The sequence below is a fragment of the Drosophila subpulchrella genome, unplaced genomic scaffold (genome assembly GCF_014743375.2).
Source record: "Drosophila subpulchrella strain 33 F10 #4 breed RU33 unplaced genomic scaffold, RU_Dsub_v1.1 Primary Assembly Seq354, whole genome shotgun sequence".
Classification (NCBI taxonomy): Eukaryota; Metazoa; Arthropoda; class Insecta; order Diptera; family Drosophilidae; genus Drosophila; species Drosophila subpulchrella.
In genome coordinates this window covers 7,712,764-7,737,822 of record NW_023665577.1, presented here as the reverse complement: position 1 = coordinate 7,737,822, position 25,059 = coordinate 7,712,764, and the positions used below count along the sequence as shown (strand labels likewise).

The window sequence follows — 25,059 nt, the reverse complement described above, 5'->3', positions numbered from 1 at the left end:
TCACACGCCTAAAAGCATGGCAACAGAAATTGGCCGATATCCAATAGTTGGGAAAGCGATAGATTTTCTGTAAAAATTCTAAATCTAAATCACTAAAGAGTTTTAAATTGTAAGTACATTCTTTAATTTTTTGAAACAATTTTATTTTAATTCTTTTAAAATCCAGCAATGAAAAAAAAAAGTTGACTAATGACTTCGTTACCGATCAACAATTAAAGATGAACTGATAGTTATCAGTATATAATCATTGTAAACCTCAAATGAACAATTTTTTCATTACTTTTTTCATTTTATTTCAAGTTTAAAAATCAGGTGTTATCGCACTTAGAAAGGTGTATGTGTTAAATCTGACATTTTTGGAATGGCGTTGCAAACAGCTCAGCAAATCGGTAGATTGAAGTTAGAGGAAAATCAGTTGGCGAAAGATGATTGTGGGCAAGCTAACAACATTCCATAGCATGTATTGATTTAGGTAAAATTAATATTCTTGTTAATATTTAAAACAAGTGAGAAAATGCACCTAATTTTTTGTTTATTTAGGTGTTTGATTAAATCAGTTAGAGCTGTCCCCAGATTATTTTCAGCTTCTAAAGGATTTCGGTCTTTTGTGTTCATCAAAATTAACGGATGGCTCTGTTCAGTAGGGGTGCTCGCACTGGGAACGGGCCATAAGAGCGCACTTCTGAGCCCGCTGCACTATCTCCGGACATCGACGCCGTCTCATAAAGCGGCAGTCCTGGAAAAATCCTTCGTTCCTGGGAAAGCCGTGCGTGAAGTCCTGGAATGTCAGAAGTCCAAGGCCCCAGATCTTGCCGCCACGAAACTCCCCCTCGTATTTCATGCCATCAGCGCGCCAGAAGATTCCATTACCATGGAACCAGCCCTGATGGAACTCGCCTTCGTATCTGGCTTGGAGATAGACTTAAATGAATACCATTTCAAATTATATTCCACAAGGACGCAAACCAATGTTCAAGTGATGTGAGAACTAAACCATTTGAATCGGTTTTTTCTGCGCCCTTCCCGAAATTTGTACTAATCGTTAACGATCATAAAATTTTTGGTGTAAACCCAAAGTGCAGAATAAAACAGAATCGTTGGATTTGAACAAATCAAATGAGCGAAGTATTTTCTGAAGGTTTGCATCCTTACTATTATCCGAACTAACTTTGCGCCATCCGCAAACCAGAGACAGCCGACTCCCTGACTGAGACCCTCCTGGAACTGGCCGTCGTAGCGGGTGCCATCGGCAAACTGCAGATGTCCGATGCCGTGCTTCTGGCCCCGCTGGTTCCACTCGCCGATGTAGCGACTGGCGTCCTCGTACCGCCATCCTCCCACTTTCACCGCCCCGGCGCTGTGCTGGCCTTGGCCTTGGTGGTGTCCATGCTGACCCTGCTGGTGGTGCTGGTTCTCGATCCGGGCCGTGGTTACGCCCACGCTGCTCACTGGGAAGTGTGGATGGTACGCAATTAAGGGTCTGCATCCTTCGTCCTGGGCTCACCTACTGTCATCATCGTAGTCGTCCATGGCCATTGCTCCGTTCACCGCCGCCGATGCGCTTCAAGCTGCTACTGAGCTCCGCTCTGCACCAGAAACCCACACTTTGTGTGGCTTCCAACGGGGCGACGGCCCTGGTCTAAATCTAATTAGCATACTGCACTTCTGCACAGTGGGGTTGGGTTTAAAAATCAATGCCAGATCACCAAAAATGAAAAGTTAGCTGGTGAAGCGAGTTTTCTAACAATTTCCTGGCGTCTGAATTGGCTTTAAAAAACGAACATCTTTTTGTTATACGTATGATGAAATAATACAAATATTTCCTCATTTTTGTCCCACTGTTCCATGACCAACTGTTGCTGCGACAAAGGCTAAGATCGATTGAATCATTGAATAAATGGCTGCAAGTGTTTATTTCTTGTACAATTTATTGTTATTTCAATTTAAAGCAGAATATGTGGATGCAGACTTTTGCGTGAGATTACAGATGTCCGAAATGATTATACTGTATATGCGAAGATCTAAAACTTAACGACTTCCTCATCGCGTCGGTAGAACATTGAAACGGAATTGTACATAAAGTTACTGGCTGAAATATTAACCTAGATATAGTCGTATGTATGTATATAAGGTGGACTCAAATCAACTCTAGGCGAGCACAGCTGAAGTGGCCATCTCACTGACGCCGCAGGTGTTGTCACCGCGATAAACGCGGTAGTAGCCCTGCTCTCCCCAGCGCGGACCCCACGAGTTCTTCACGATCCAGTAGGGCAGGCTCTTGTGGAAGTTGGGATAGTCGGAGACGCCGTAGCCCACAACCAACACACCGTGGTCGAGGTTTTTCTTGGAGCACAGGGCCTTCCAGGGATGTGAGACGCCGCCGCGATAGAACTGCATAGCGTTCGCGTTAATACCTACACAGAAATGTTGGTTAGAGTATACTTCAGGGCATTCGTTTGTCATTGATTACCAATCGAGATGGGTCCGTTGGTAAGCAGCCACTCCTGCATGGCGGTCTCGTTGCCCTTGGGCAGGTCCACAAATCCGGAAACCTGAACGTGAGAAAGGGTCTTGTTGAAATGGCACTGGTTCTTCTTGGCCTTGTATGGATACTCAGCTTCGTACTCCAAGCCGCCAATATCCTTGATGGCTCTGTGGGGGGAACATCGATTAGAAAGTGAAAAATATCTTCGCTCCAGCGGCACTTACTTGTAGGCATTGTCCATGAGGCCACCGTTACAGGCACTGTCCGTAGTATCACAGTCGAGCAGCTCCTGCTCCGAGAACTCCTTCAGTTCGCCGTTTTTCACGGCGTACAGACCTTCGATGTTGCCTGTTACACTGAAGGCCCAGCACGAGCCGCACGATCCCTGGTTCTTCACCTGTGTGACGGCATTCTTGTGCCTCCAGTCGAACTCCTTGGGCAATTCACCGGGGTACGCCGGGACCGCAGCCGCAGATCCACCGGTGGCCTTTGCCTCATCGCGCTGCCACAGGCCAGTGCGTTCCTTGTACTCAGAACTGGTCATGTCAGCGAACTCAGTGATTCCGTACTTTGCACTGCCCATTTCGTTGGCGTTCAGCTCCTCGATGGTCTTTAGGTTCTGACGGAAGATGCGCAGGCGCATCTGGCGTTCGGCGGTGCTCACGTAGCGGCGGCCAAATCGCACCTGGAACTTGTGGAACAGGTGATCCACCTTGTCCAGTGCTCGGTGACTGTGCTTCTTGTGCGTCTTCTTTTCGGCCCACTCTACGGATCGGCTGTGGCGCGCTTGAACCACAGGCTGGTTGCGGCACTTAAAGGTGATTTCGTGAGCGTCCTTCCTCACCCATGCTTTTGTCCAGATCTCCACGATGCAGCGGTGCTTGGAGTCCGAGCCATCGATAAGATCCGCGTCGATGCGGGTCAAGGTGCCTGAAACCACCTGCCGCGAAGCGGAGTAAACTTTCACGATTCTGAAAAATAGAAAATTGTGAGTCATAAATTAAATATTTTTTTATAATTACCGATACATAAAAAAAAGTGTTGCCAATTTCTCCGATATTTCGATATGAGATCTTGTTAAACTTAATCTGCCTATACAATGTATGACGAGTTTTAAAAGCGACCAACATTATAGGACTAACTTTTTCGACCAAAAGTAGCTTGTGAGCAACTTTATAACTCAAACAGCTAACACTAGGCGCTTCTTTTGCATTCGTATCATATTTTTAAGCAATTTATGTCCCCTTGGATAACTTCTCTAGGAATGATAAGGAAAAAGTATTCGTATATATCCTTGCAATGTTATTTAAGTGCATCTAAACTCATTTAATATTGTTTCATTCAATCGGTGTTAAATATGAAAAAAAGTAAATAATGTAAAAATGGATATATACTATTTCAAAATTAGATTATAAACAAGAAAAAATGCTAAAGTCGATGCCATTGACTATCAATTACCCGTTACTAAGTTTCTTAGTCACCTAAGGGGAGGGCTAGTGAGATGGGGATATGCTTAATTTCTAAGTGGGCTTACTTGTACTGGGGACCCTCGCCGGCGATAAGTTTATCAAGGGACTCTTGCAATTGCGCCTTTGCCGCCTCCTCGTCGTAAGGCTTATGCTCACCCACGATGTCATTCAGACTGCGTCTGCTGCGATGGATCTGCAATAAATAATGATCATATGTATTTTAAAAACGCAAATAATATTTTAAGTATTCTCTTGGTCCGGACACGCAACAAAAAGAAATTTCGTCTTTGTTCCGATCGCTGTTGTACACTGTTTGTGTGAGGGCAAAAAAAAAAACGCAGAGCTATTTCCAGTGACACCTTAATGGAAAGCTAATGACCGCTGTCGTAGACACATCTACATCTTATTGTGCTGTTTACTGGTTAACCAAAATTAACAAATTATACTTTTTAAACCAGAGCATGCAATGGAAAAAAAATAATTTTAAAATCGACCCAACCATTGGTACTTCCTAAAATACCAATAACAAAAGTTTTATTGAACATTAAATTTTTATTTGGGAAAAACATACTATACCTTTATCTAGCCTATGCTAGACAAAGCTGTACGAACATACAATTGGGATTCAACCAATGCTGAATGTTTGGCTCTCCAGTTTAGTAAGATATATTTATTCACGTCAAACAGACTTAAGCCCATGAAGTCCGAACACCCCATATACTATATCTTAATATTATTACCAAAGACAATAAAATTAACTGAATCCAGTTTTTTTAAACATATATCGACAGTTCTGAACACAATTTTTGGCATACGATTTCTTCTAGTAATGCCATTTATATACGTTATATTTTAGATATTTTAGTGTATTTAAGAAAACCCCTTTTTAATGTACAATGTTAGTTTTCAGATATTTCCGATACTAAAAGATGAAAGGTGGATGGCGTCAATCCTATAAAACCAGTCAATAAAGGCAACTTAAACAATTTTTAGACTTTGTGATTTTGACACCAGTATTGTTTAATTTTAAATTCGCAAATATGTAGTGATGAACTCCAACTATTTTTCAAAAATAAAATTTTACATAAACAAAGTCAGACATATTCGTCTACAATTTTGGTGTGTGCAACTATTTTTTTTGATTGAAATATTCATTCCGTTGTCCGTCCAAGCGAGGACGAGACTCCATTGATGATTAAGTGACGATTACGTGGGTCAGACCAAAATTTGGATATGTGGCTTCTGCAGAAGGGCCCACCACGTTACAGTTTTGAACTCCCAAAGCGCGGACAGCAAAGTACTCCAAAATGCGAAAATAACTCAAGACCCCAGATAAGTGGGGAACGAGATAGAAGAGCGGGAGGTACGGATCAAGAATCATAAGCCGCACTCAAAGGGCAGAATGTAATCGTCGAGCATGCGCACACGGCGGAGTCTGCCTTGGGAATCGACGCCAACCTCGCCACCACTGGCTGCCACCTGCTGCTCGACCTTGAGTTCCTTCTCCTCCCTCAACTCCACCTGATGACGCTGCACCACCAACATGCCAGCTGCAATGGCCGCCTCCTGGCGCAACCAACCGGACATGATCCAGATACGGCGGATGCAGGTCGTCAGTGCAAATTGCTTCATCGTGAAAAAAATCTCTGCAAAATCGTATCTATCAGTTTAGTAACAATTTTGAAAATTTATTACCTTCACCTTACAAAAATATATTAAAACGTATTTGATATAGTGGGTTCCGTTCGAGTATACCGCGTGATGTCAACTGAAATTTGGATTTGGACCCAAAGGATACTGACAACTTTCTATCAGCCTACTTGGACCCTGATTTTTGTCTATCCATGTGAATTATTGGCCATACTGATCTCATATTGAAAAACCCTTAGTTTTTTTAAGTGGACCAGATTTCAGAAGGATTCCCATGTTTGTATGAATGTATTTTTGGAAGTGCCTTCTTTACGGTTTTGGAAGACAGGTAAATAGGAAATGTCTGTATGTGACTATGCATGAATGGGTGGGTTCTAAGCCCACTTTAACTTATCATTAATAGGGGGTTTGATGCTTGTACTTATGCAATATTCCTAACAAAAACATCCGAGGCAGCAGAAAGACAGAAGTCAAACCAAATCAGCCCTTTGTTTGCCATCTGAGTGTTCGTTAATCTCGTGCTAATTACGCAACACGGAAACACTTATCCATTACAAACAGACACGCAGCTGTCACCACATCAGACCTCCGACCCCAAAAAGAGTGGAAATGTGGGGGGGTTTCAGCGGGAGTGGCACTGACACATAAATACGAATGCAAATGAAACAAGGACATGTCTGAATTTACATTACCGAAATTGACACAACGACACATTCGTACTAGTACACGTGGCTAGAAGAGTTGCGGCAAGGAACACGGAGGCCCGAAGGCATCGCCTCTCCAGCTGTGGAATAGGACAACAATAACACCGACAGACACATGCGGCCCATAAACCATTCAATGCCGAACACAAAACCAATTAAACCAAACATTTTGGCTGGATATTCGTTTGCCGGCTGGCATCGATGATGGTGATATGTTGATGCCGTTGATGGGAGTTGGTTTCTGAGGATCCGGGCCGCAGCCACAGCCACAGCCAGGAGCCAAATGTCTGCTCCTGCTGACGCAGTCGGCCAACTGACATGGCGAATGCGAATGGGGACTGCAGGTGGAGTCACACTCAAAACATTTTACGGCCTACAAAGGCTGGAAATAACACACATGCTGCGGAAAAGGTGGAACATATTTGATACGCTTTTATAGGCGTGGATCTAGAATGCGTATTATTATGATACGAAATACTTCTGTTTATTTATTTCAAGCTTATAGCTGTAGTAGATTGTGTATCTATATAAGGCGCTGGTAGAATTCAGTGGGTTAAGTCAAAGTCTAGTCAACAATATTTTATGGAGGCTATGCTTCTTAAAGCTTACTTATAAGGGCGATTGTCAAAAACTGGCCAAGACCACTCGTCCCACGCTAATACGAACGGAGCTGTCAGTTCCGAGAGCTCTCAGGTAAAATGAGAAAATGCAGAGGAACAATTTTTCGAGTGCAGGTCATCAAGATGCGACACAATACCGAATGGAATGTAATGGCTACGACGTGTGTATAATTAAAAACACAGGAACAGAAAAAGAAGGAGCAGCCGAGCCGTGTATTGGATGGGAGTCCCAGGCCATCCTCTTCGATGTGTGCAGCCTGTGTCCGAACATGAATTCATTAAGCTGCCTGTACTGCCGCCCTTTTCCAGCCTGAATCCGGCAGGCCGGCCTGCTATCCAACTCAACCCACCCCAGCTTTTAATATCCCAACACCGGAACGGGAACTGTTAATTCAAACGTGTATTTCAATAAGAATTATAACGTAAATGATGTTTCAACGACCCGGGGGCACAGTGGGTGCTGAAATAAAGTGTGTGGCGAACTCGATGGCAAGTGTGGTGGGCGGTGTGTGCAATGGTCCGTGAAATCCATTTGGATATACTGACAGTCAAGTGCTGAACGCGGCTCTATGCTTTCTGACAGTTGGCGTAAATCAGCAATGCAACTGAATGGTTCTCGTTTTCAAAGCACTTAATTAATTTATTCCCCGATGATTTTTCCAGGAGCTCATTAGGCACTCCTATGGGTTGGAAGTAATGTTGGATAGAGATTTTCGATTGTTGAAAATGTCCAAACCAGATTGAATCGAATTATTACCATTAAAATGTAATTTATTCCCCCAATGGTGTGTGCATTTAAAGCCAGTAATTAATAGGTTTATTAATTAGAAACGAAGAGTTCATGCCGCACTGGTTTTCACACCCTTGCAAAGGGTATAATGATTTTAATAAACTTTGAAAGCAGACGCGAAGTCAAACTACATTTACAAGTACATTACTACAATGTTTAAAATGCCAAGTTAGTAGTAGTAGTTGGATGGAAGAAAATTAGATACTATATTATTCAGATAAATAATTTAGTTTGTAATATCTGAGAAAGAGTATATTGTAAGGAAATCTTGTATTGCTCACATATTTCCCCAGTCAAAAGAGTAGGATTTAAAAGGCGTAAATGCCGTCTAAGCAGCGCAATCTTCAAAGTAGCGTTCCAGCCATTAAAATTGCAGATTCTGTCATTGATTATTTAACCCCTTATGCTCTCTGGGTTAAGTCGGGTGGAAAGTGCCCACCCCCGCTGACAAATCGCCTTCGACCCACTGTGCGTGGCCCACAGAGTCAACCGCTGTAAAAAGTAGAGCACGAGGATAATGAGAACACTTGCCTCGCACTCTGTGTGCTTCTGCTTCTGCTTCTGTCGACACCGTGGGCACTGCATGGCCGTGCCGCAGGAGGGGCCTCCCACACCCCCACCCACTTAACCTCTCATGTATAGCGGCACTTGGGATCCCCCAAGACATATAGACAGGCGCAGATGGCCCCCCCCCAGGTGCTACGGGTACGGCTAAGATAGGGCCGGGTTAAACAGATTGCGGCCGTAATTTGAGAGCGGAAACTCATTTGATTATTAAGGTGAAATAAGTGTTTTGCGGGGGTGCTAGAACGAGAAATCCCGACGAACCCACCCCACCATCACCACCATCATCATCATCGGCATCAGGTGAAAAGGCAAGCTTAAATAAATTCAATTAAATAACATTTTCCTTTTTTATTGTTCGCATTAAGGAGAGTACGTATAAAGAGTATTTATGTGTAAAAGACAGAGACAGTGGAGGATGGGGGTGTGTGTATGTGTGTTTGGGATGATAATGAGGATATTCATGATGATGCTGTCGATATGGTAGTAGCCTCCACCTCAGGGTCCTTCCGCTCCTGAGCGGTCTCCTCCTGCTGCTGCTCCTTTTCCTGGTTCTTTTCGAAATTATACGCACCCACCGATAGGATATCGTCGAGCCAACGCTTCTCATTATCGTTCAGCTCTGTGGCGACTGTGGTGGAGGCTACAGCCTCCTCTTCGGGCCTCTCCTCCACCTTCACAGCCTTTTTTTCCGCCTCATCAATGCTAATTGCCGTGGCGGCCTCATTAGCGGCTTCAGGTGGACTGAGATTGGCGACTGTTATAGGAGCGGTTATGGCAACAGGAGCGGCGGAATCAGCAGGAGCGGGTGCAGCAGGAGAGGACGACGCAGAAGGAGTCGGCGGAGCGGATTTGGTCGCGCTGACCTTGCGCTTCATGGGTCCCAGGTTAGTCAGTATCTGAGACTCCAGATTGGCCATCTCTGCGTCGCTCAGCTCGTTCCTTTGACCGCCATTGAAGATGCTATTACTCACGTATTTCTCGTTGAGCAGCCGTGCCTTCTCCGCCGGGTCTCCGGTCACCGAGTTCTCCGCCGAGTCGGTGCAGTTGGAGGTGACCAGCTCGCGGTGCTTGTCGCCCCATTGGGTGCGCAGCCAGGGCTTCTCCAGGATGACCAGCCGGCAGATGATGTCCGCCTCCGAAGGCTGCTTCGCCTTCTGGTCCATCGCATTCAGCAGGATCTCGTAGCGCACTCCGGCGGTGATCTCCCGAAAGGCATCGATGACATTCACAAAGTTCATCGACAGGGGCAGGAAGGTCATGGCTATGTTCTGAACCCCAATTAGGTTGGGCGACAGATACTCCCGCTCGCCGGGATTCAAGACGTGGACCAGCTTGATCGGCGGCTCACTCACCGCCTGATCCGTAGTCGTTTCTGCAGTTTCCGTGCTCTATTGATTCGGGTTTCGGGGTTTGGACGGATTCGGGGTTTTGGGATTGGTGAGTTGTGGGGAAAGACGAAACAAAAAGCAAAACACTTATGAGGATACACACAAAGAGATTTCTGTTGGAATCGTGGCAGACATGGGTGATCCGGATGCCAGGCTGGGTGGTTAGCGAGTGTTTGTGGGGGAGTGAGTGATGTTTGAATGGAGCAAGCCAGGCCGTGTGGGTGTTGTGTGATTATGCGATACTGTGCCACCAGCCACTGTAAGCCAGTTGACCTACATGGTTAATCCCACAAATGATTTTTGTCAGTGTCATTATTTTTATGTTTTCCTGATTATGGTACGAATTGATAACAGTCAAGCACAATTCATCCGAACAATGTCGAACACACAAAAAACAATACAAATTGTTGTTAGTTTTACCAGTTAAAGTTCCGAATGAGTTGCGATGTAGGGTATATTTTTGAGTTAGTTTGGAAACTAGTCTTTTATTTATCTCATACACACTTCCGATTTATATCTTTTAACATAACAGTGCGATTGGTACGATTCTCGGCAGTAGAGTCAATTGATTAAATAAATCAAAGCTATCATTAAATCATTTTCAGTTATACTGTTACTAAATCCTAAAAAAAACGGATGCCAGACAAATTGTAGCGTTGAAACAGTCTATATAACCTTTAACTCTACAAGTAACGCGTAAAATTTGTCCCAAAATTCAACAGAAAAGCTCTAACTTAAATATCTATTTATCATTTGTCAAATTTTTTAAATTAATTTTACTCATGTCATTAATCAATCCTCTTAATGTCAGTAAATGATGATGGTTATTTATCTCACCCTAATAGCCAAACATTATTTCATATTAGTAATAAACTTGATTTATATTTTTAGAATGTCCCATTAAAGGATTAAAAACTCCTGCAACGCACTTTGAATTAGGAAAGCAAGCAAATGGTGGTGTGAGGTGTAAGCCGTGACACCAGCGGGTGTGCGCGTAATCCCCCTAATTTAAAATGCAGCAAAGCATTACGGCACAGGTGGATTTGGGGTTAATTATAAATGAATGCATTGCAAGGCATAATGCCCGTCCCTCAAAGGCCCAGTTAATCGTTGGCCTGCCCCCCCATCCACCTGCTAGACCGACCGGGCCTAAAGCCTAATGAACTCTGCATAATTGCAACTGCAATTGCGGTCAAACTGCGGCATCGGATCGGGACATCAGATGACCAATCAAGTCAATCACTGGCCGACGCTTGACTGGGCTTTTCAGGCCACAAAAACTAATTAACCGCCGTAACGAATCTGAAGCGAAACGATGCGAGCCACGCCAAACCGGTTGTGGAGCATTGCAGCAAAATCCATCGATAAGTGATGAGACACAAATGCAAAAAGCCGATGACAGACAGTCAGTGGGACGGATGGATCGACAGACGACCGCAGACAGATTTTGCTGAATAATTTAAAAAATCGGAATCACAAAACGGCAGCCAACTAGCATCGGATTCATCCCGTGTTGCTTCTGGTCGAGCACTTGAAAAAATCGAGTAATTTGTACTTCAAATGGAAGAAGTTTCCCGACTGTACAGATAAATACAGTCAAAACTAGTTCGAATTTGTTATGGATATTTTAAATTGTGTAATATCCTTGTAAAATATTTTAACGACTCTAGAAGCTACCAAAAATGTTTAATGTTTAATACCACCTTAAAGCTACTCACCCTAGTGATATAATATAGAATATCAAATAGTACAGAGGGTAATACAATTTAAGCTCTAAGTTGCATAGGAATACAGTTTCAGACAACAGATAAGTCTCAAAAGAGGTTCCGAAACTCCATATTTTGCGGAGTGTATTACTGCTATTGCTGCTGATGCATTGCAGTTGACAGGCGACAGCAGCCGCCAGAAGATGGGGATAGGGTCATCGGGTAGTTTGGGGGAATGGAATACTTGGCGTCTTGTTGACGTTTTGGTCGTTCATCCTCATTGCCGCTGACGTCGTGACAAAAAGCCGAAAAATGCATAAAAACTTTTGACAGCGGTTGCGTCACTGCAGCCGACGTTGATGCCCGCCTGATGCTCAAGCTGATTATGTTGAGTGGGTGGTTCGGGGGTTTGGGAGCGACGGGGATGCGACGGAGATGCCGTAGCTTGTTTTTCAATTAAACTTTATGGCATTTTAAACAACATCGCAAGCCATACCAAAACACGATGATGGGTTTTTAAGTTCTTCGCAACGCCCACTTGGTAAGTTCGCTCTGGTTGTCCTGGCAACTCCTTGGCAAAAGAGCAACCAATTTATGCAATACTCAGTCGGTCGTAAGCCTGTTGCCTTCTTTTAATACACTCGTCTGCACTGAGCGCAACGAGGGGTTATTAGTAATTGGGCAGCATCAATTACTCATAATTTGGGGTACTAAGTTTGTAGTCGTCTGTTAGAATATCCGACAACGTTCAGAGTTGGTATCAAATATCATGACACCTTCGCTAATTCATTATTCGAAAAATTTGCTAAATAAGACTGAACAGTTTAATGGAATTTTGTTGATAATTTACGGGAAAACGGGACTTAACGTTTTATTAGACAATTTAATATTAGGCATGACTTATTTAAATGTATTTAAATAACAAAGTAAGTTATACTATGCAAAACAAACACAAATAGTTTCAGTAAATCATGGTAAATTTAAGTTATGCTATATTGGTTCGCTTGACAAAAGGCGTTTAATTCAACGCCCTTCACAAACTGCATACGTACTTAATGTGTGTATTTTAGCGTACGTATTTTCCGGCACACTTGCCATCAATCATCAATCAGCCCATTCGATTCCCTGATCTGTGCAAACACAACGCGCCATCGGCATAAGCTCTCGTTGCAGTCAGTGGCTTACTGAACTCGCGTGCAAACACAAAATCTGCCAGTGTAAATGGTTCCAGGGAAATATTAAACGCCAAGCTTTCGAAAAGTGTTGGGTGTTGCGCATTAAGCCGTGCTCTGATGGTAGTGTTGAAAAACTTTAATTGAATCATCGCAAACATCAGCGAGCAAACGTTGCGTCGCAGTCGCTGCAAATTGGCAATTTGGCTTGTGTTGTTTTTAATTAAAGTTTAATTAAAGCGATTGGCCCGCTCGGCGTGCAAATAAATGCAACGCCATCATCATCGCGGCGATATTCTGTCATTGGTGACTTAATTTTTTCCACGCAGCCCATTAACATTTTGAAATCCACTTACGCACGACCGGCTCTGAGTCCCAAGCTCCCATCCCCACCCCTACTCATCTACCGATGAGCCGAGAAACCGGTATAGGATTAAAGCTGTCGGGCGGTTAGTTTGCTGAATCCGAATCTGAGTCGGAATCTGAGTATCTGCGTTGTGCAACACACTTGTGTCCAAGGTGAAGATGCCGCACTTTTGGGCTTTGATGAAATGCGCACGTTTTGGGCGTGTTTTAGTGTTAATGAAGACATTAACCTTGGCAGGGGGCTTTCTTTAGACACCTGCTGAGCTCTCTGAATCTCATTCAACCTGACTTTTGGGTTAGCACATTTGCATAAGGCAGTGGGAAGATGAAGATGCCATTTTTTTAATAAAATCAAGTTCACTTTCTTGTTCTGCGCTCTGGATAGTTATGGGATGGAGTTGAGTCATAAAAATGATTTTTAGATATATATGATATTTAGTTTATTTTATATGTATATCAGCCTACGTCAACCTTTTTATGGGTTTTGTTTTATAAATTGCATTTATCGAGTTAGACATGAAGCTAAAATAAAATACACATATTTTGTATTGACTTACATTTAACTTTTCTCAGTTGATAAGCATCATAAATAGCTCCGAAATATCTTATCCCAGGGCATAAAATATGTACTTATTTGTTCATGTTCATAAATCATAGTTTTTTCAACATGAACTATTTCGGAAAATGTAGATAGCTTCCCCCTAGCGTGTAATCTAATTTTCATCCACCTCAGCCTCGGCTGAAATTGATTAATTCTTCCTCGACATCAACATGTTGGGGTTTCAATTGTGACTTCACAATGCAAACCACATTCGAGCGTGTAGTTTGTGAAGATTTGGTGAATTCCATATCTTGCACTAACTAATAAACGCTGCTGAAATTTTAAATTCCAACCACGCTTCACGCAAGCATCTTTGGAATGATATTGGCTTTGTTCGGTGCTATCTGGCATCAGGACACCTGCAGATTCGGTCCCCATCCCATCCGCCCTCCATTGGCATGATGGCATGGCAACCCAACCCACAGTCAATAGACAGTCCCCTGACCTCCGACCCCCACCACTCATAGTTTTAAGCTTATGCATTAACCATCGCAATCCGAGCCGCCCCTCCTCCTCACAATGGCTCAGTGATGGCAGCAGTAGAGAGAAAACGCTAGATATCTCTAGTTTATAAAAGCGGAGAATTATCCCACCAGAATGAGTTACCCAATGATATTATATACTACAAAGTTAATGTTATAAATTCAAAAACTCAAAAGAACAATGGAAACTAATTACTGGTACTAAAACCAGTTTTAATAAATGTGATCAGCACATTTTCGAAATCTTAGGGTCTAAAATTATAGCAATCCGAAATTGCGATGTCTAACAGTTTTCATGATATCTTAATATAGAAACCCTTAGATATAAATTCATAATTCATTCAACATAACTCAACTAATAAAGCGCAAGCCTGTTTATTGTTTTATGTTCGAGATCTTTCAATTATATAGCTAGTATAACACACCCGGGATGCCTGCTTAAATTTCCAATCAGACAATGGAGACACACACGCACACATGCCGCACTCCCTGGCATTTACCCACAGATTGGCCCCCTTTTGGCCAAGCTCATTATAAACTTTGCCTTCACAGCTCCCCTGGGTGCTAATTTGCGCCCTCTGTGTCGAATGGGGGTGGTATTGGGATAGGGATTGGAGGTGGGATGGTGGGAGTGATTGGGTCTCGTTGTCTTGGGCTGGCCGAACCATTTAGTGGGTCCAATGCTGTAATTTCCTTTGGCATTTCTATTAGGCGGCAAATCATGCTCAAAATTATACAAAGGACGCCCAGACAAATGGATGGATCGATGGATAGAGTCTTTGACGGGCGGAGTCAGCACTTCCCGGAGCTGATTTGCATAAAGCCAAAAGCCAGAAAGAAGATTCGCATTTGACAACCGCCGACAATTTGCTGGCAGAGACATCGATAGATTCGTCCATTGCTTTTTTGGCTTTGTTTTTGCGGTTTGTGAATCATCCGATTTGATTTCCTCAATGACGGCCATAAACCCCTCCGACCACTCCAGGCTACTGACAGAGATTTGTGAGACAATAGTGGCTGATAAGTTGGCAGCCAGTTTTCTGCGAGTCTTACCGCTGACTTGGCTGAATGAATATGTATATTATGCTCGCATATTATTCTCGTGTGTACCCATAAATATTTGTGCGAATGTGTTTGGTATGTGCGGCTATATCCGCGCGTATAGTTCCGCAATAATATTCATTTATGCAAATTCTGCCATGCATTCTTTCTAGTCTCTGTGCGTGCGTTTCTGTGCTTCTTTTCCCTTTGTAGTTACCCCTTGATAGCATTATACAGGGGTATATTGTATTGCAGGGGAAAAACCCTTAACTTGGTTTTGGCATTCAATTTATAAGAATAATTATATGTGTAATGTGTCATTTAGTCAGAAAAATGATTTAATCAACATGTTTTTTGAATACATCTGGTTTATTAGCTTGTAAATTCTGTTTATCCATATCAGTTCCACTATGTACGCTTTATTTTGACCGTCATTCTTTATCCTAAGTATTTCAAAAACGGTATTACTCTGTCGACCCCGGCTAAGTCAGCTTTTTAACTCTATTTATTTAAACTTATTTTTACGTCCATTGAGGCATGCGTCAAATTAAAATTCAACATTTGAAACGCGACGCGGTAAATAATTCAAGTGCGCGGACTTTTGCTCCCCCGACTGTCCACATCGCTGTGGCTTTAACTCGCTGAACCCTTTTTACGTTATATTTAATTATTTGCATACACAAATATTTTTGTTTGCCGGAGTATGATGAATGCTGTGAGATTTTTTCTGGTTCTCGTTTTTGCCCTGCTGCCTGCCGGCAATTTAATTGATATTGATGACGCTGCTCCAAATGGCGTCACCCCAAAGTCCAGCCAGGTTTCCTCTGAGGGGAGGGGGCTAACAGGCGGTGCTCTCTCAGTCATTAATCTGGCACATTACTTTGTGGCAAAGGGGCGGACGGGGGCCTTCTGGAGTACCACAAACAGAAAATTTAATTTATTTAAATTGAAATCTGTTCCCCTTCTGAATCATGAAACATTTAATCACAATTTAAAATCTGTTCAGGTTCTCGCAGTGGTGTGCTAATAAATTTTCAAAGATTTCTCGGCATTATTTATTTAAGTTGATATCATCAATTATGGCTGCTTGCTGACAATTTTTGTCTTATTTGGTACTCTTTTAGCAGTCGGTTGACTTGGACGAAACTTTTGAAACATAAAACCTATTTTCCCTATAACATGAACGGTTATTCATTAAACTAAATGATAGTAGGTGACTATATAAATAATAAAGAAAAATCATCACAGTTTTAAAATAGGTCTTCAATATAAATCTGACCGTATAATAAAAAGCAAGTATTTTCTTTTCTATGACTTACACATTAAAGTCTACAAGTAATTATTATTATTATTGTCAAACTGAGACCAGAGAATAACGTTAAAAAATAAAGTAAATTAATTAAGTAGTTCTATTTTGTTTTTACATTGATTGCAACAACTGTGTACAACCTGTATTGTCATTGTAATAATTAATGCAAACAGAATACACTTCTGTCTACTGGCTGACGTTGCTTGACTATAAAAAAGTCTGTTGTTCGTAAGAGATTCTCATCGCTTTCTAAATAAATTTGTTTACGTAAACATTTTAATGAAAACCCGTGCACTAAGTGGGCAATTGTTCGCAGATTTTTAACACGTTAAACACGGTCTTCTAAACAAGTGAGCACCCTCGCTTTTTATTGCCAAAGCAATGTACACTAAAGTCTTAAAACAAGAGTGGGCTTGGGCCGATGTTAATATTGGGGTTGAACGCTACCAAGAGGGATGAATCCACCCTTGAAGGATTATTTCTTTCCGCTAACCCCATAACTCTTTGTTTGATAACGTGTTATCAAACTTTTATTTGAAAATGTATAATTTTTCCACAAAATAAGGCAGGTGCCCTGGGGTTAATCGAATTCCGACGGTAGCCGAGAAATTAAATTTTCAATTTGGTTTTCCTGGTCTGTTTGTATGAAAATGCACTTGAAAGGCAGAAATTAAAACGCAATTTCAGCGCACAAAGCCATTTTAAACGTTCTAGTGAGGGCAATTACAAAACCCCGATAAGAAGCTGTTGAAAAAAAAACAGCAAAGTCTGGGAACCAATGGGTTTCTATCGGTCAAAGCGATAAGCAAACAGCTGATGCGTCGCAAAATAAACAAAGGCCTAAACAGGCGTAGATAAGCGGAACCAAAGAAATAGAGCACTAAATGGAAACTAGAAAAAATACTTTATTATGTTTTTGATCGGATAAGAACATTGTAATCCGATACTTTTTAAAGGCGAAAGCCAATTTCAAGTTAATATAAAATGCACATTATAATTACAAAGAGACTATAAAAAATCTAAGACTCGAACACGGTACAGCTACACTCTTATGACATCTTAGATTATACAATCGAACTTCTATTAGAAAAACTGCTCAACAGTCAAAACACTTTTATTGGATTGTAAAAATCACCTATAATCAATATTAGAACTTACAAGTAACCTAGCCATAATTCATTCTGAATGTGACATCTTAGTCTGAGTTACGGAGGTTGGACTGTCGGTAAATATCTAGCTATTCGACCTTCTTTTTCTCTGTGTACTTAAAGCAAGTACAAACAACGGGCCATCAGCCAATATGGCGAATGTGTGCGAGCATAGGTGTGTGTGTGTGTAGATGGGCAGGTGTATATGAGTGTGTGTGGGGCAAGCGGGTGAGAGTGAGAGTTAACTGTAAAATTGCATATTTTCCGCTTAGTGTCGAACCGTTATCCCTGCCCCCAAGCCGTAGTCAGTTTGAAGGGGATTACGTTATTTGTTGGCCCTCGCAAAAGCGTTTTGATGTGGAAATAGTCGCGTTGCTGAATCATAACAAAACAACACATGCACACTCACCTCCGCATCGCCCTGTTCCTGTCCCGCTCTCTCCTCCACGAGTTCCTCGCCAGCTGCTTGGCTCAAAAGCAATACAAGCGCAACTGTTGCTGCCGCCAACAGCCTCATCCTTGTGGGTGTGTGTGTCCGAGGGGGTTCTCAAATCTTCTCCAAAAAATTCGCAAATTTTCGACGTTGCACAAATCACGCGCGGTGGTGACACAGTTCGATTGGTAGGGGTTAATAATGTTTTCCCCCAATGCTCCAATGTACCAAAACGTTTACACAAATATCCCCAACCGGTCACGATGACTGTTTGCTAGTCTTTGGTCTTTGTTTTCAGCAAGCCAGGGATGGCACCCGCCGAGTCGATGATTATTCGGTCCTATCGATATTTTGATCGTCTCTGTTTTCACTGCAACCATCGATTGTTTCAAATTTATCGACAAAAGAAACTTTTTCAAAAATAAAATTCAATTTTTAAATTTTGCCTAAAATAAAAGACAATCTTTAAACAATTTTAGGTAAATTAAATAAATATTACAAATATCGATTTGTTAATCGGTATATTCTTACCAATTTTTTAGTGTCACTCTCTTTTTTCTAATTTTGAATAAATTTCCAAAGTATCCCATAATTTTATAATTAAGAATAAGGTCGAAGAAAATACCTATTTATTGCAAAAACCGCAATTAGCGTCATTTTTGTCTTGCCTTACCTTTTGTCAATGGCCGCGTTCAGCAGAACAACATGATAACTGATTACTGGTCCATCACCGTTCTATTTTTACGCTCCTTTTATACTGCAAGAATTGTTGCATCAAGATTAGTAGCAGAACTGTAGTAAGAATTCAATTACTGATCAGCATCCGCCTAAAAAGGATATATATTAAAAATTTGTAACTTGTTGAAATATTATTTCAAAAGCCTATTTACACTCCATCGAGTTTCCAATCGAGTTACCCAATAACCGAAATACTCCAAAATAGCGTTTACTCTGCGTTAACTCCATAACTCGAGTGTAAATGTTACTACTCCGATAGAAAAATAGTTCACTTGTCGCATGTGACTGCCCTTTTTAAACTTTAACTAAACCAAATATTGTCAAAGAACACAAGGAATGCATTGCGACATGTGTTTCTGTAGCGTCTTCCCCCAGGATCTCTGTCCACTGTTCCACCATCTACCATCCGTTGAACGGATGGTCCTTAAGGTTTTGCCGTTCCGAAAATTTCCCAGTTAGTTCCCCATCCAAATTTGACGGACTCTTTTATGCGAAAGTAAGACGATGTTTGTTCGGTACAACTCCGAGCTCGTCTTCTTGACAGTGGGAATGGAAACATTCACTACGCCGGAGCAACAGGTAGGTTCTGATTAGCCACAGCTGTTAAGATCAGCTCTTATAGGACGGTATAGGTTTACAATTGTGAAAATCCCAACCCTTTTCAACGACTTGGCTCTATGGGAAGAAGGTAATACATATCTTACTACAAATCTCCAAAAGTAAATTTTTTTTTGGTTTTCCTATTTTTCAGCGAGTAACTCGACGACGACTCAAATAGCTCGCTACTTGACACATTCAAATTGATTTTGTACAGTTTCAGCAAATGTGTTTTAAAATTAGAGTCTATTATTTGTAAGCCAACTTTTGCAAATTTTGATTTGTTCGTCGTTTTGTTGTTTTTAATATGCGACCACAATTCAAATTACTGACGAATGCACTTTAGGAATGAAAATTGCATATCGTGAAAAAGACGCGAGCAGCTTTATCGTCACTACTGCAAGACTTCCAAAATGTGTATCCGACTAAAGCAAAAACTGTAACTTGATAATTTTGTTGACTTCTTTTTAACATTACATACACACAAATAAAAGAAAAAATGCATCTCATTGTCCATTTGACCAACGAAAAAGTCACTCTTTAGACAACAAAATACAAAGAACTTACTTACAAAGCAAACAATAAAATACAAGTCGCTTTTTTTAATAGTTGTTAACCTTATTTTTACAATTATCCGTAAATTCCACCCGTAAAACAGTTTTGTGTGTACGGATAGGCAGACAGACTGTATGATTAAGCAAAATAAAATATAACATTAATCTTGCATGCTTCGATTTCGCTTAAACTTTTCATAACCATTTATGGTATCGTTCATTCAAGAACAAATGACGTTATTATTACATCGGTATATTGCGATCTTTATCTTTATGTTTTACCTCTATTTCAGAATACGTCTTTTGGGGTGTCTCGTAATTAGGAGCCAAAAAAAAGGAAATATAGACCAAGAACATATGAGTTAATCGAAAGTGTATCTCAAACACTTAGTTTATTAATTTGACAATAAAAGCACAAATAGAGCAAGGACATAAGCAGCCCACGTAACAATAAAATGATCGACTCTGCCAGTAAGGGGTTTATACCCGTTATGATCTAAAAACCTTGTGCGTGACTTAAGGTAATAGCGAATTCCACGCTTATAAGTTACTAATAATATTGATTACGATTAGTCAATCCTTATAAAGGGTATTTAAGTTTTCATACCCGCACTAGGTTTACCCAACCCTTGCGACTGCGCGGACGAAGTGCATCCGAAACCAGGACATCTAGTCGGTGCGTGACCTGGCGAATGGTGGGCCCAAAACGGAAGTGCACAAAAACAAACAGTGAAAGGTAACCGCTGGCAACAACTCCAGGTTGAGCTTGGTATTGATAAAGCGCGTTTGCAACAATTATCTATTTTCCAGCAGGACGGACTTCCGCTTCTGGCAGAATGAGCTCGCACTATCTCAATACCTGTGTGAAAGTTCCCATCGATCCGTGCAACAACTGTCCAGCTCCGGTCTACAATCGCCCCAAGCTCTGCACACTCGGTGGAAAGAAACCACCGGATACAGCTCCTAAAGGATCCCAGGAAGCGGAAACGCCTCCGTGGAACAGCCAGATGGGTGTCAGGTCTCTAGCTAAATTCTACGACAGTATACCTGGTGAGTTTGGTTTTGGAACCGTAGGATTACTTAAAGAAACAGATTCCTGAAAAGAATTGAATTTAAATAACATTTAATAAATATTAATTTTAAAGACTACTGTGATGTTAAGCACCTGCATCAGGCGGAGTTCTACTCCACACTGGAAAGCCTGCGGAGCACTAGCCGTGAACTGCGATCGCAGCCCGCCGCTGCTTCTACTCGAGAACGATGTGCTAGTGCTACCAGCGGCTCTTTGAGTCATGGAAAGTCCAAAATGCGGTCATCCAAGGGAAAGAAGATTAAAAAGCGTCCCCTGGTGCTGGATCCTGTGCCTCCGCCACAAATCCTAGTGATCCCTGAGCATCAAGATAGGTGCATTACACAGGCCGTGATCCATACTCCTAATTCCAGTTGCCTCAGCGAGGAGTACGACAAGTGCCTGAGGGACTTGAGTCGTCTGAAGAGCTTCAAAGAGGACTTTGCCGTGGAGGTGGCTGACTTCAAAAGGTCCCTTAAAAGTTTCGAGGCAGAGTTTCGCAGGCCAAAGTCCACCAGCAGCAATGGGACTCAAACGCAGACGCACGACAAAAGCCAGACCCAAACCCGCTGCCAGCCGAACTTTAATCCTGGCCAGCACACTGCTGAACGGGCCAAGTGCCGAAGGGAAATGCTTCGAAGGTGTTTTAGTGTCAATGATCTTCAAGGAAGTTCCTCAGTCCCCAACCCGAATCCTTCCAAGCTCGCTCAACCCTCGCTAAGCAACTATTTCCCACGCAGCAAGGATAAGGATGAAGAAGTTCCCAAGATACAGATACAATCGCCAACCACCTCCTCCAAGCGAAGTAGTAGTGCCTCCACTACAGGAAGGGGGCGAGGCAGGCGCGGAAGGGGAAGGAAATCGAAGCCATTGTCCATTCCGAAAGAGGAGAAACCACTGCCATCGCTGAGCCTCTTTGAGTTGCCAGAGGAACCGGTCCAGAGGCGAACGCCAAGTGTGTCGCCATTGCACCCGGTTTCGCGTCCAAACCTAGCGGCCACTTTAAGGGCTGAAGTTTCTAAAAAAAAAGTTAAGGAGCTAAAGAACAACTGTACTTTTCATGATCCTCGGCCGCAATTTGATTGGGAGGTCCGAAAGACGCCTGCTTGGAAGTCGCTGTCCTTAAAGTAAGTACAACCCCTAATCAATAAGTTATAAACATGAAAATTTCCCAACGATTTTTAAAATATTACTTTCCTAAAACGTGATCTTTGCTTTTTTCCCTTCAGCGAATCCCACAAGGCCTTGTTATCCATCCGGCTGGCTACCCGGAAGGCAGAACAGGCTTTTCAAGAGCGGCAGTACGAACTGCATATGGAGATGATGCGGCAGAGGGTCAAATCCGCTCCACTTCTTCTCGAGGGACCCACCTTTTGGGGCCCGGAGGTGGGCAAGTTAACCCACACCTGCCGTAGCGAGGAAATGCGCCACTCCTGCGAGGGCAGCCGGCAGCGGAGGAAGAAAAAATCAGAGTGCCCAGTGCAAGATGCGGATACAAAGCTTCAGCAGCTGCGCAAGATCTATGGGTCTGAAAAGTCCTGTTCTAGACAGTCCCAAAGGAGCAAGCGATCCGGGAGAAGGCCACAGGTACTGGTCTCGGAGACTCCCAGCCACGACAGCGGTGACGACCTGTGCAGCGTGGACCGAGCTTTCCTCTAGAGAATCACCTAATTTCCAAGCACCTAGTCACAATATATGTAAACTTTTTGGATTGAGCTAAGCCTGTGGTTTATTTGTCGGCAGCTTCAAGGTGTGAAGTGGTTTGAAGTCCGGAATCACCTCGTTGCTGATTTTTTGATCATCTGTTAAGGCGGCGTTTCCAGGACGCTGAAGGATAATGGCTTGCAATCCAGCAGACCGAGCTGCATCCGCTTCTAAAATATGGTAACATTTAGCAATTGGAAGACATTGATATGAACAAATTTCTCACCTCCAGGAATATCGGTGAGAAACAGTATATCTTGCGGTTCCTCTTTCAATAACTTGGCTATATTATCGTAAGATTGCTGTTCCTGCTTGTGGCCCACATGGGTGTCAAAATGAGCACTTAGGTGGGGCTGCAGGTTCCCGGCTATACTATGCCCGAAGATCAGCTTCTGGGCAGCCACGCTACCGCTGGAGTAGACAGCAATCTTGAGGCCAGCAGAACACCAGGTCTGAAAAGCTGCGGGGACATCTTCATACACACTAAACATAGAACCAATTTACTTGATTAGTAAGAATATAAATAACACACAAATTCCTTGAAGGTCGATAACGGCTATAAAATAGTTAACAACAATGATATGGCTTTGAAAAATATCTAAATTTTTCCGAATCAAATAAGTAACAGATTTTGAGGCTTGAAAGAAACAAAACTAACTTCTGATGTGTTAGCACATGTACTCTTATGGTGAACTTTTCATTGATAACCTTTATAGAACTTCAATGCCCACAAAGGAGGCTAAATATATAAGTGATTATAATACTTACTGCCCCTTAAGCTCTCCACTGGCATAACCCTCAGCCCAAATTAATCCCTGGAGCGTTTTCAACGGCGTAACCTTCAGATCTTTATCGATAAGATAGCGCACAAAGCCGCTAATGAATTCCACGTTTACTTCCGCAGGTGGAGCACTTAATGAGGCCTTGTACTCCGAAAACTGAGGCACTTGCTGCAGATCCTGGACAATCTGCTTGGTATCATCTCCTTCCCAGGATTCCCTTAAGTACTTCTCTGCGTTCTCCCTGGCGTAGGGAAACAGGACATCGTGCACGAAGCTGATGGAGGTGGTGGTGCCCTCGATGTCCACAAGCACCACTTTGGCCACACGTTCACTGGTCGCCATGGCGCTTATCAGTGGGATTAAGTTATCACGCGGATTTCGTTGTCTTTCGAAGGGCAGCCCAGCATCTGTTGTGGTCTGATAATAGAGATGACACTGCTAAGGACCGGCTATCGATTGGCAACGAAACGATCAATGGAGATACATAGCTATAAATTGCTAAATTATCGAAATTTTAAATTTAAATACAAATTGAATTATAATTTGTTGTGCAAATGGTTAAATACTTGCACAATACTTTGCTCTTTTTTTGTTGACAATCAATTTTCAGAATCTATATATTTTGAAAAGGTTTTTTTTATAAAACAAGAGAAAACGCTTTTGAAGTCAGCCAAGATAGGGCCAATTGACGCGATTCCGAAGCTCCATAGCAAAATTGTAGGATGACCTTACCCGTGAATTTTCGATGAACGCCGTTAGCCGCGGCCCAAAGAATAATAAATTTAATCTTTGGCGGTGTTCGTGCAGAAGCGGTGGGGAATGTAATAATTAAAAAGGGAAGAAAAACAGCAAAAACGGCTAAAGGAGGTCAGTGCAGATGAAAAAGGACGCCTAATCCAAGCTGTTGAACATTATTGTGGGACTTGACCGACAGGAAGCAATACCACAACGGGGGAAATCCGCAGAATAGTTGAAGCGCTGGAGGAGATCCACTAGAGAATCCCAGTGGGAAGGAACATGGGTCATCGCTCGATCTCCGACGAGCTTTCCATTGAGGACTCCACCTCCACCAGCTACTTGGCAGCTAAAGCGGAAATGGGGGACGCGCCGACTTCTACAGGGAGGAGGAGATGGTGTAGCCATCTCCAGCCATTACCAGGATGCTGGGCGACTTCATGCAGCTTCAGGCGGAACAACCCCGTTCCCAATCCGGCTCCCACTTCCTAAAGTTCCAATATGCCTATTGGGACTAGGAGCTGGACTACAGATGGCGATGGAAAGATGGCGAAGCATCCGTGGGACGACAAGGAAGCTTTATACTACTAATTTACACAAATAAAAACATTCGTTGAACATTTCATTTATTTGTATTTTAATTTCTTTGTGCACCAGCAGACTCTTTTTTTTAAATAGCTCCAAGTGATTTGTAAGTGAGACCATGCTACATGTATTCGGGTGCACTTTGAAAACTTCGGTCACACTACAACAAATAAGATTTTTCGACTAGTGAAACTCTTAGTCGATCTGACTACTAGGCTTAACAAGGGGAGGAACAATAGCTTCGACTTTCGTGTCGTGTCAGCATAAAAGTACCACGGCTAATACCCCCTGCACACAGCCGCTTAAAATTACAACAGCGAAAAAATTGTTGCACCCTGTTGCAAAAACAGCAGAGCAAATACCG

At 42.5% G+C, this 25,059-nt stretch overlaps 5 protein-coding genes across 7 annotated transcripts; 1 reads left to right on the top strand and 4 right to left on the bottom strand.

The window, feature by feature from the left end:
• Positions 1-268: 268 nt before the first annotated feature.
• Positions 269-1,612, bottom strand: LOC119560328 (MORN repeat-containing protein 4 homolog). The gene is made up of 3 exons (XM_037873713.1): positions 1,509-1,612; positions 1,169-1,448; positions 269-905 (listed from the first exon to the last, which is right to left on the bottom strand). The coding sequence occupies exons 1-3, from the start codon at positions 1,534-1,536 to the stop codon at positions 638-640; spliced, it is 576 nt and encodes a 191-aa protein (XP_037729641.1). The 5' UTR covers positions 1,537-1,612; the 3' UTR covers positions 269-637.
• A 296-nt stretch (positions 1,613-1,908) lies between these two features.
• Positions 1,909-18,225, bottom strand: LOC119559806 (putative cysteine proteinase CG12163). Of its 2 annotated transcripts, XM_037872889.1 has the most exons (6): positions 17,908-18,225; positions 9,257-9,673; positions 4,020-4,147; positions 2,710-3,456; positions 2,471-2,652; positions 1,909-2,414 (listed from the first exon to the last, which is right to left on the bottom strand). In XM_037872889.1, the coding sequence occupies exons 1-6, from the start codon at positions 18,013-18,015 to the stop codon at positions 2,149-2,151; spliced, it is 1,848 nt and encodes a 615-aa protein (XP_037728817.1). In that variant the 5' UTR covers positions 18,016-18,225; the 3' UTR covers positions 1,909-2,148. The 2 variants fall into 2 exon arrangements, with proteins under 2 accessions (XP_037728817.1, XP_037728818.1); XM_037872890.1 differs by lacking the exon at positions 9,257-9,673 and having other exon boundaries at positions 1,915-2,414; positions 17,908-18,223.
• Positions 4,941-6,194, bottom strand: LOC119559807. 2 transcript variants are annotated; one of them, XM_037872892.1, is made up of 2 exons: positions 5,661-6,194; positions 4,941-5,600 (listed from the first exon to the last, which is right to left on the bottom strand). In XM_037872892.1, exon 2 carries the CDS (start codon positions 5,584-5,586, stop codon positions 5,332-5,334), a length of 255 nt encoding a protein of 84 aa, XP_037728820.1. In that variant the 5' UTR covers positions 5,587-5,600; positions 5,661-6,194; the 3' UTR covers positions 4,941-5,331. The 2 variants fall into 2 exon arrangements, with proteins under 2 accessions (XP_037728820.1, XP_037728819.1); XM_037872891.1 differs by having other exon boundaries at positions 5,656-6,187.
• A 2,209-nt stretch (positions 18,226-20,434) lies between the features above and the next one.
• Positions 20,435-22,609, top strand: LOC119560089. Its single transcript, XM_037873408.1, has 4 exons — positions 20,435-20,556; positions 20,631-20,870; positions 20,966-22,016; positions 22,119-22,609. The coding sequence occupies exons 2-4, from the start codon at positions 20,657-20,659 to the stop codon at positions 22,546-22,548; spliced, it is 1,695 nt and encodes a 564-aa protein (XP_037729336.1). The 5' UTR covers positions 20,435-20,556; positions 20,631-20,656; the 3' UTR covers positions 22,549-22,609.
• Positions 22,593-23,804, bottom strand: LOC119560090 (enolase-phosphatase E1). Its single transcript, XM_037873409.1, has 3 exons — positions 23,362-23,804; positions 22,820-23,076; positions 22,593-22,763 (listed from the first exon to the last, which is right to left on the bottom strand). The coding sequence occupies exons 1-3, from the start codon at positions 23,715-23,717 to the stop codon at positions 22,606-22,608; spliced, it is 771 nt and encodes a 256-aa protein (XP_037729337.1). The 5' UTR covers positions 23,718-23,804; the 3' UTR covers positions 22,593-22,605.
• Positions 23,805-25,059: the final 1,255 nt, after the last annotated feature.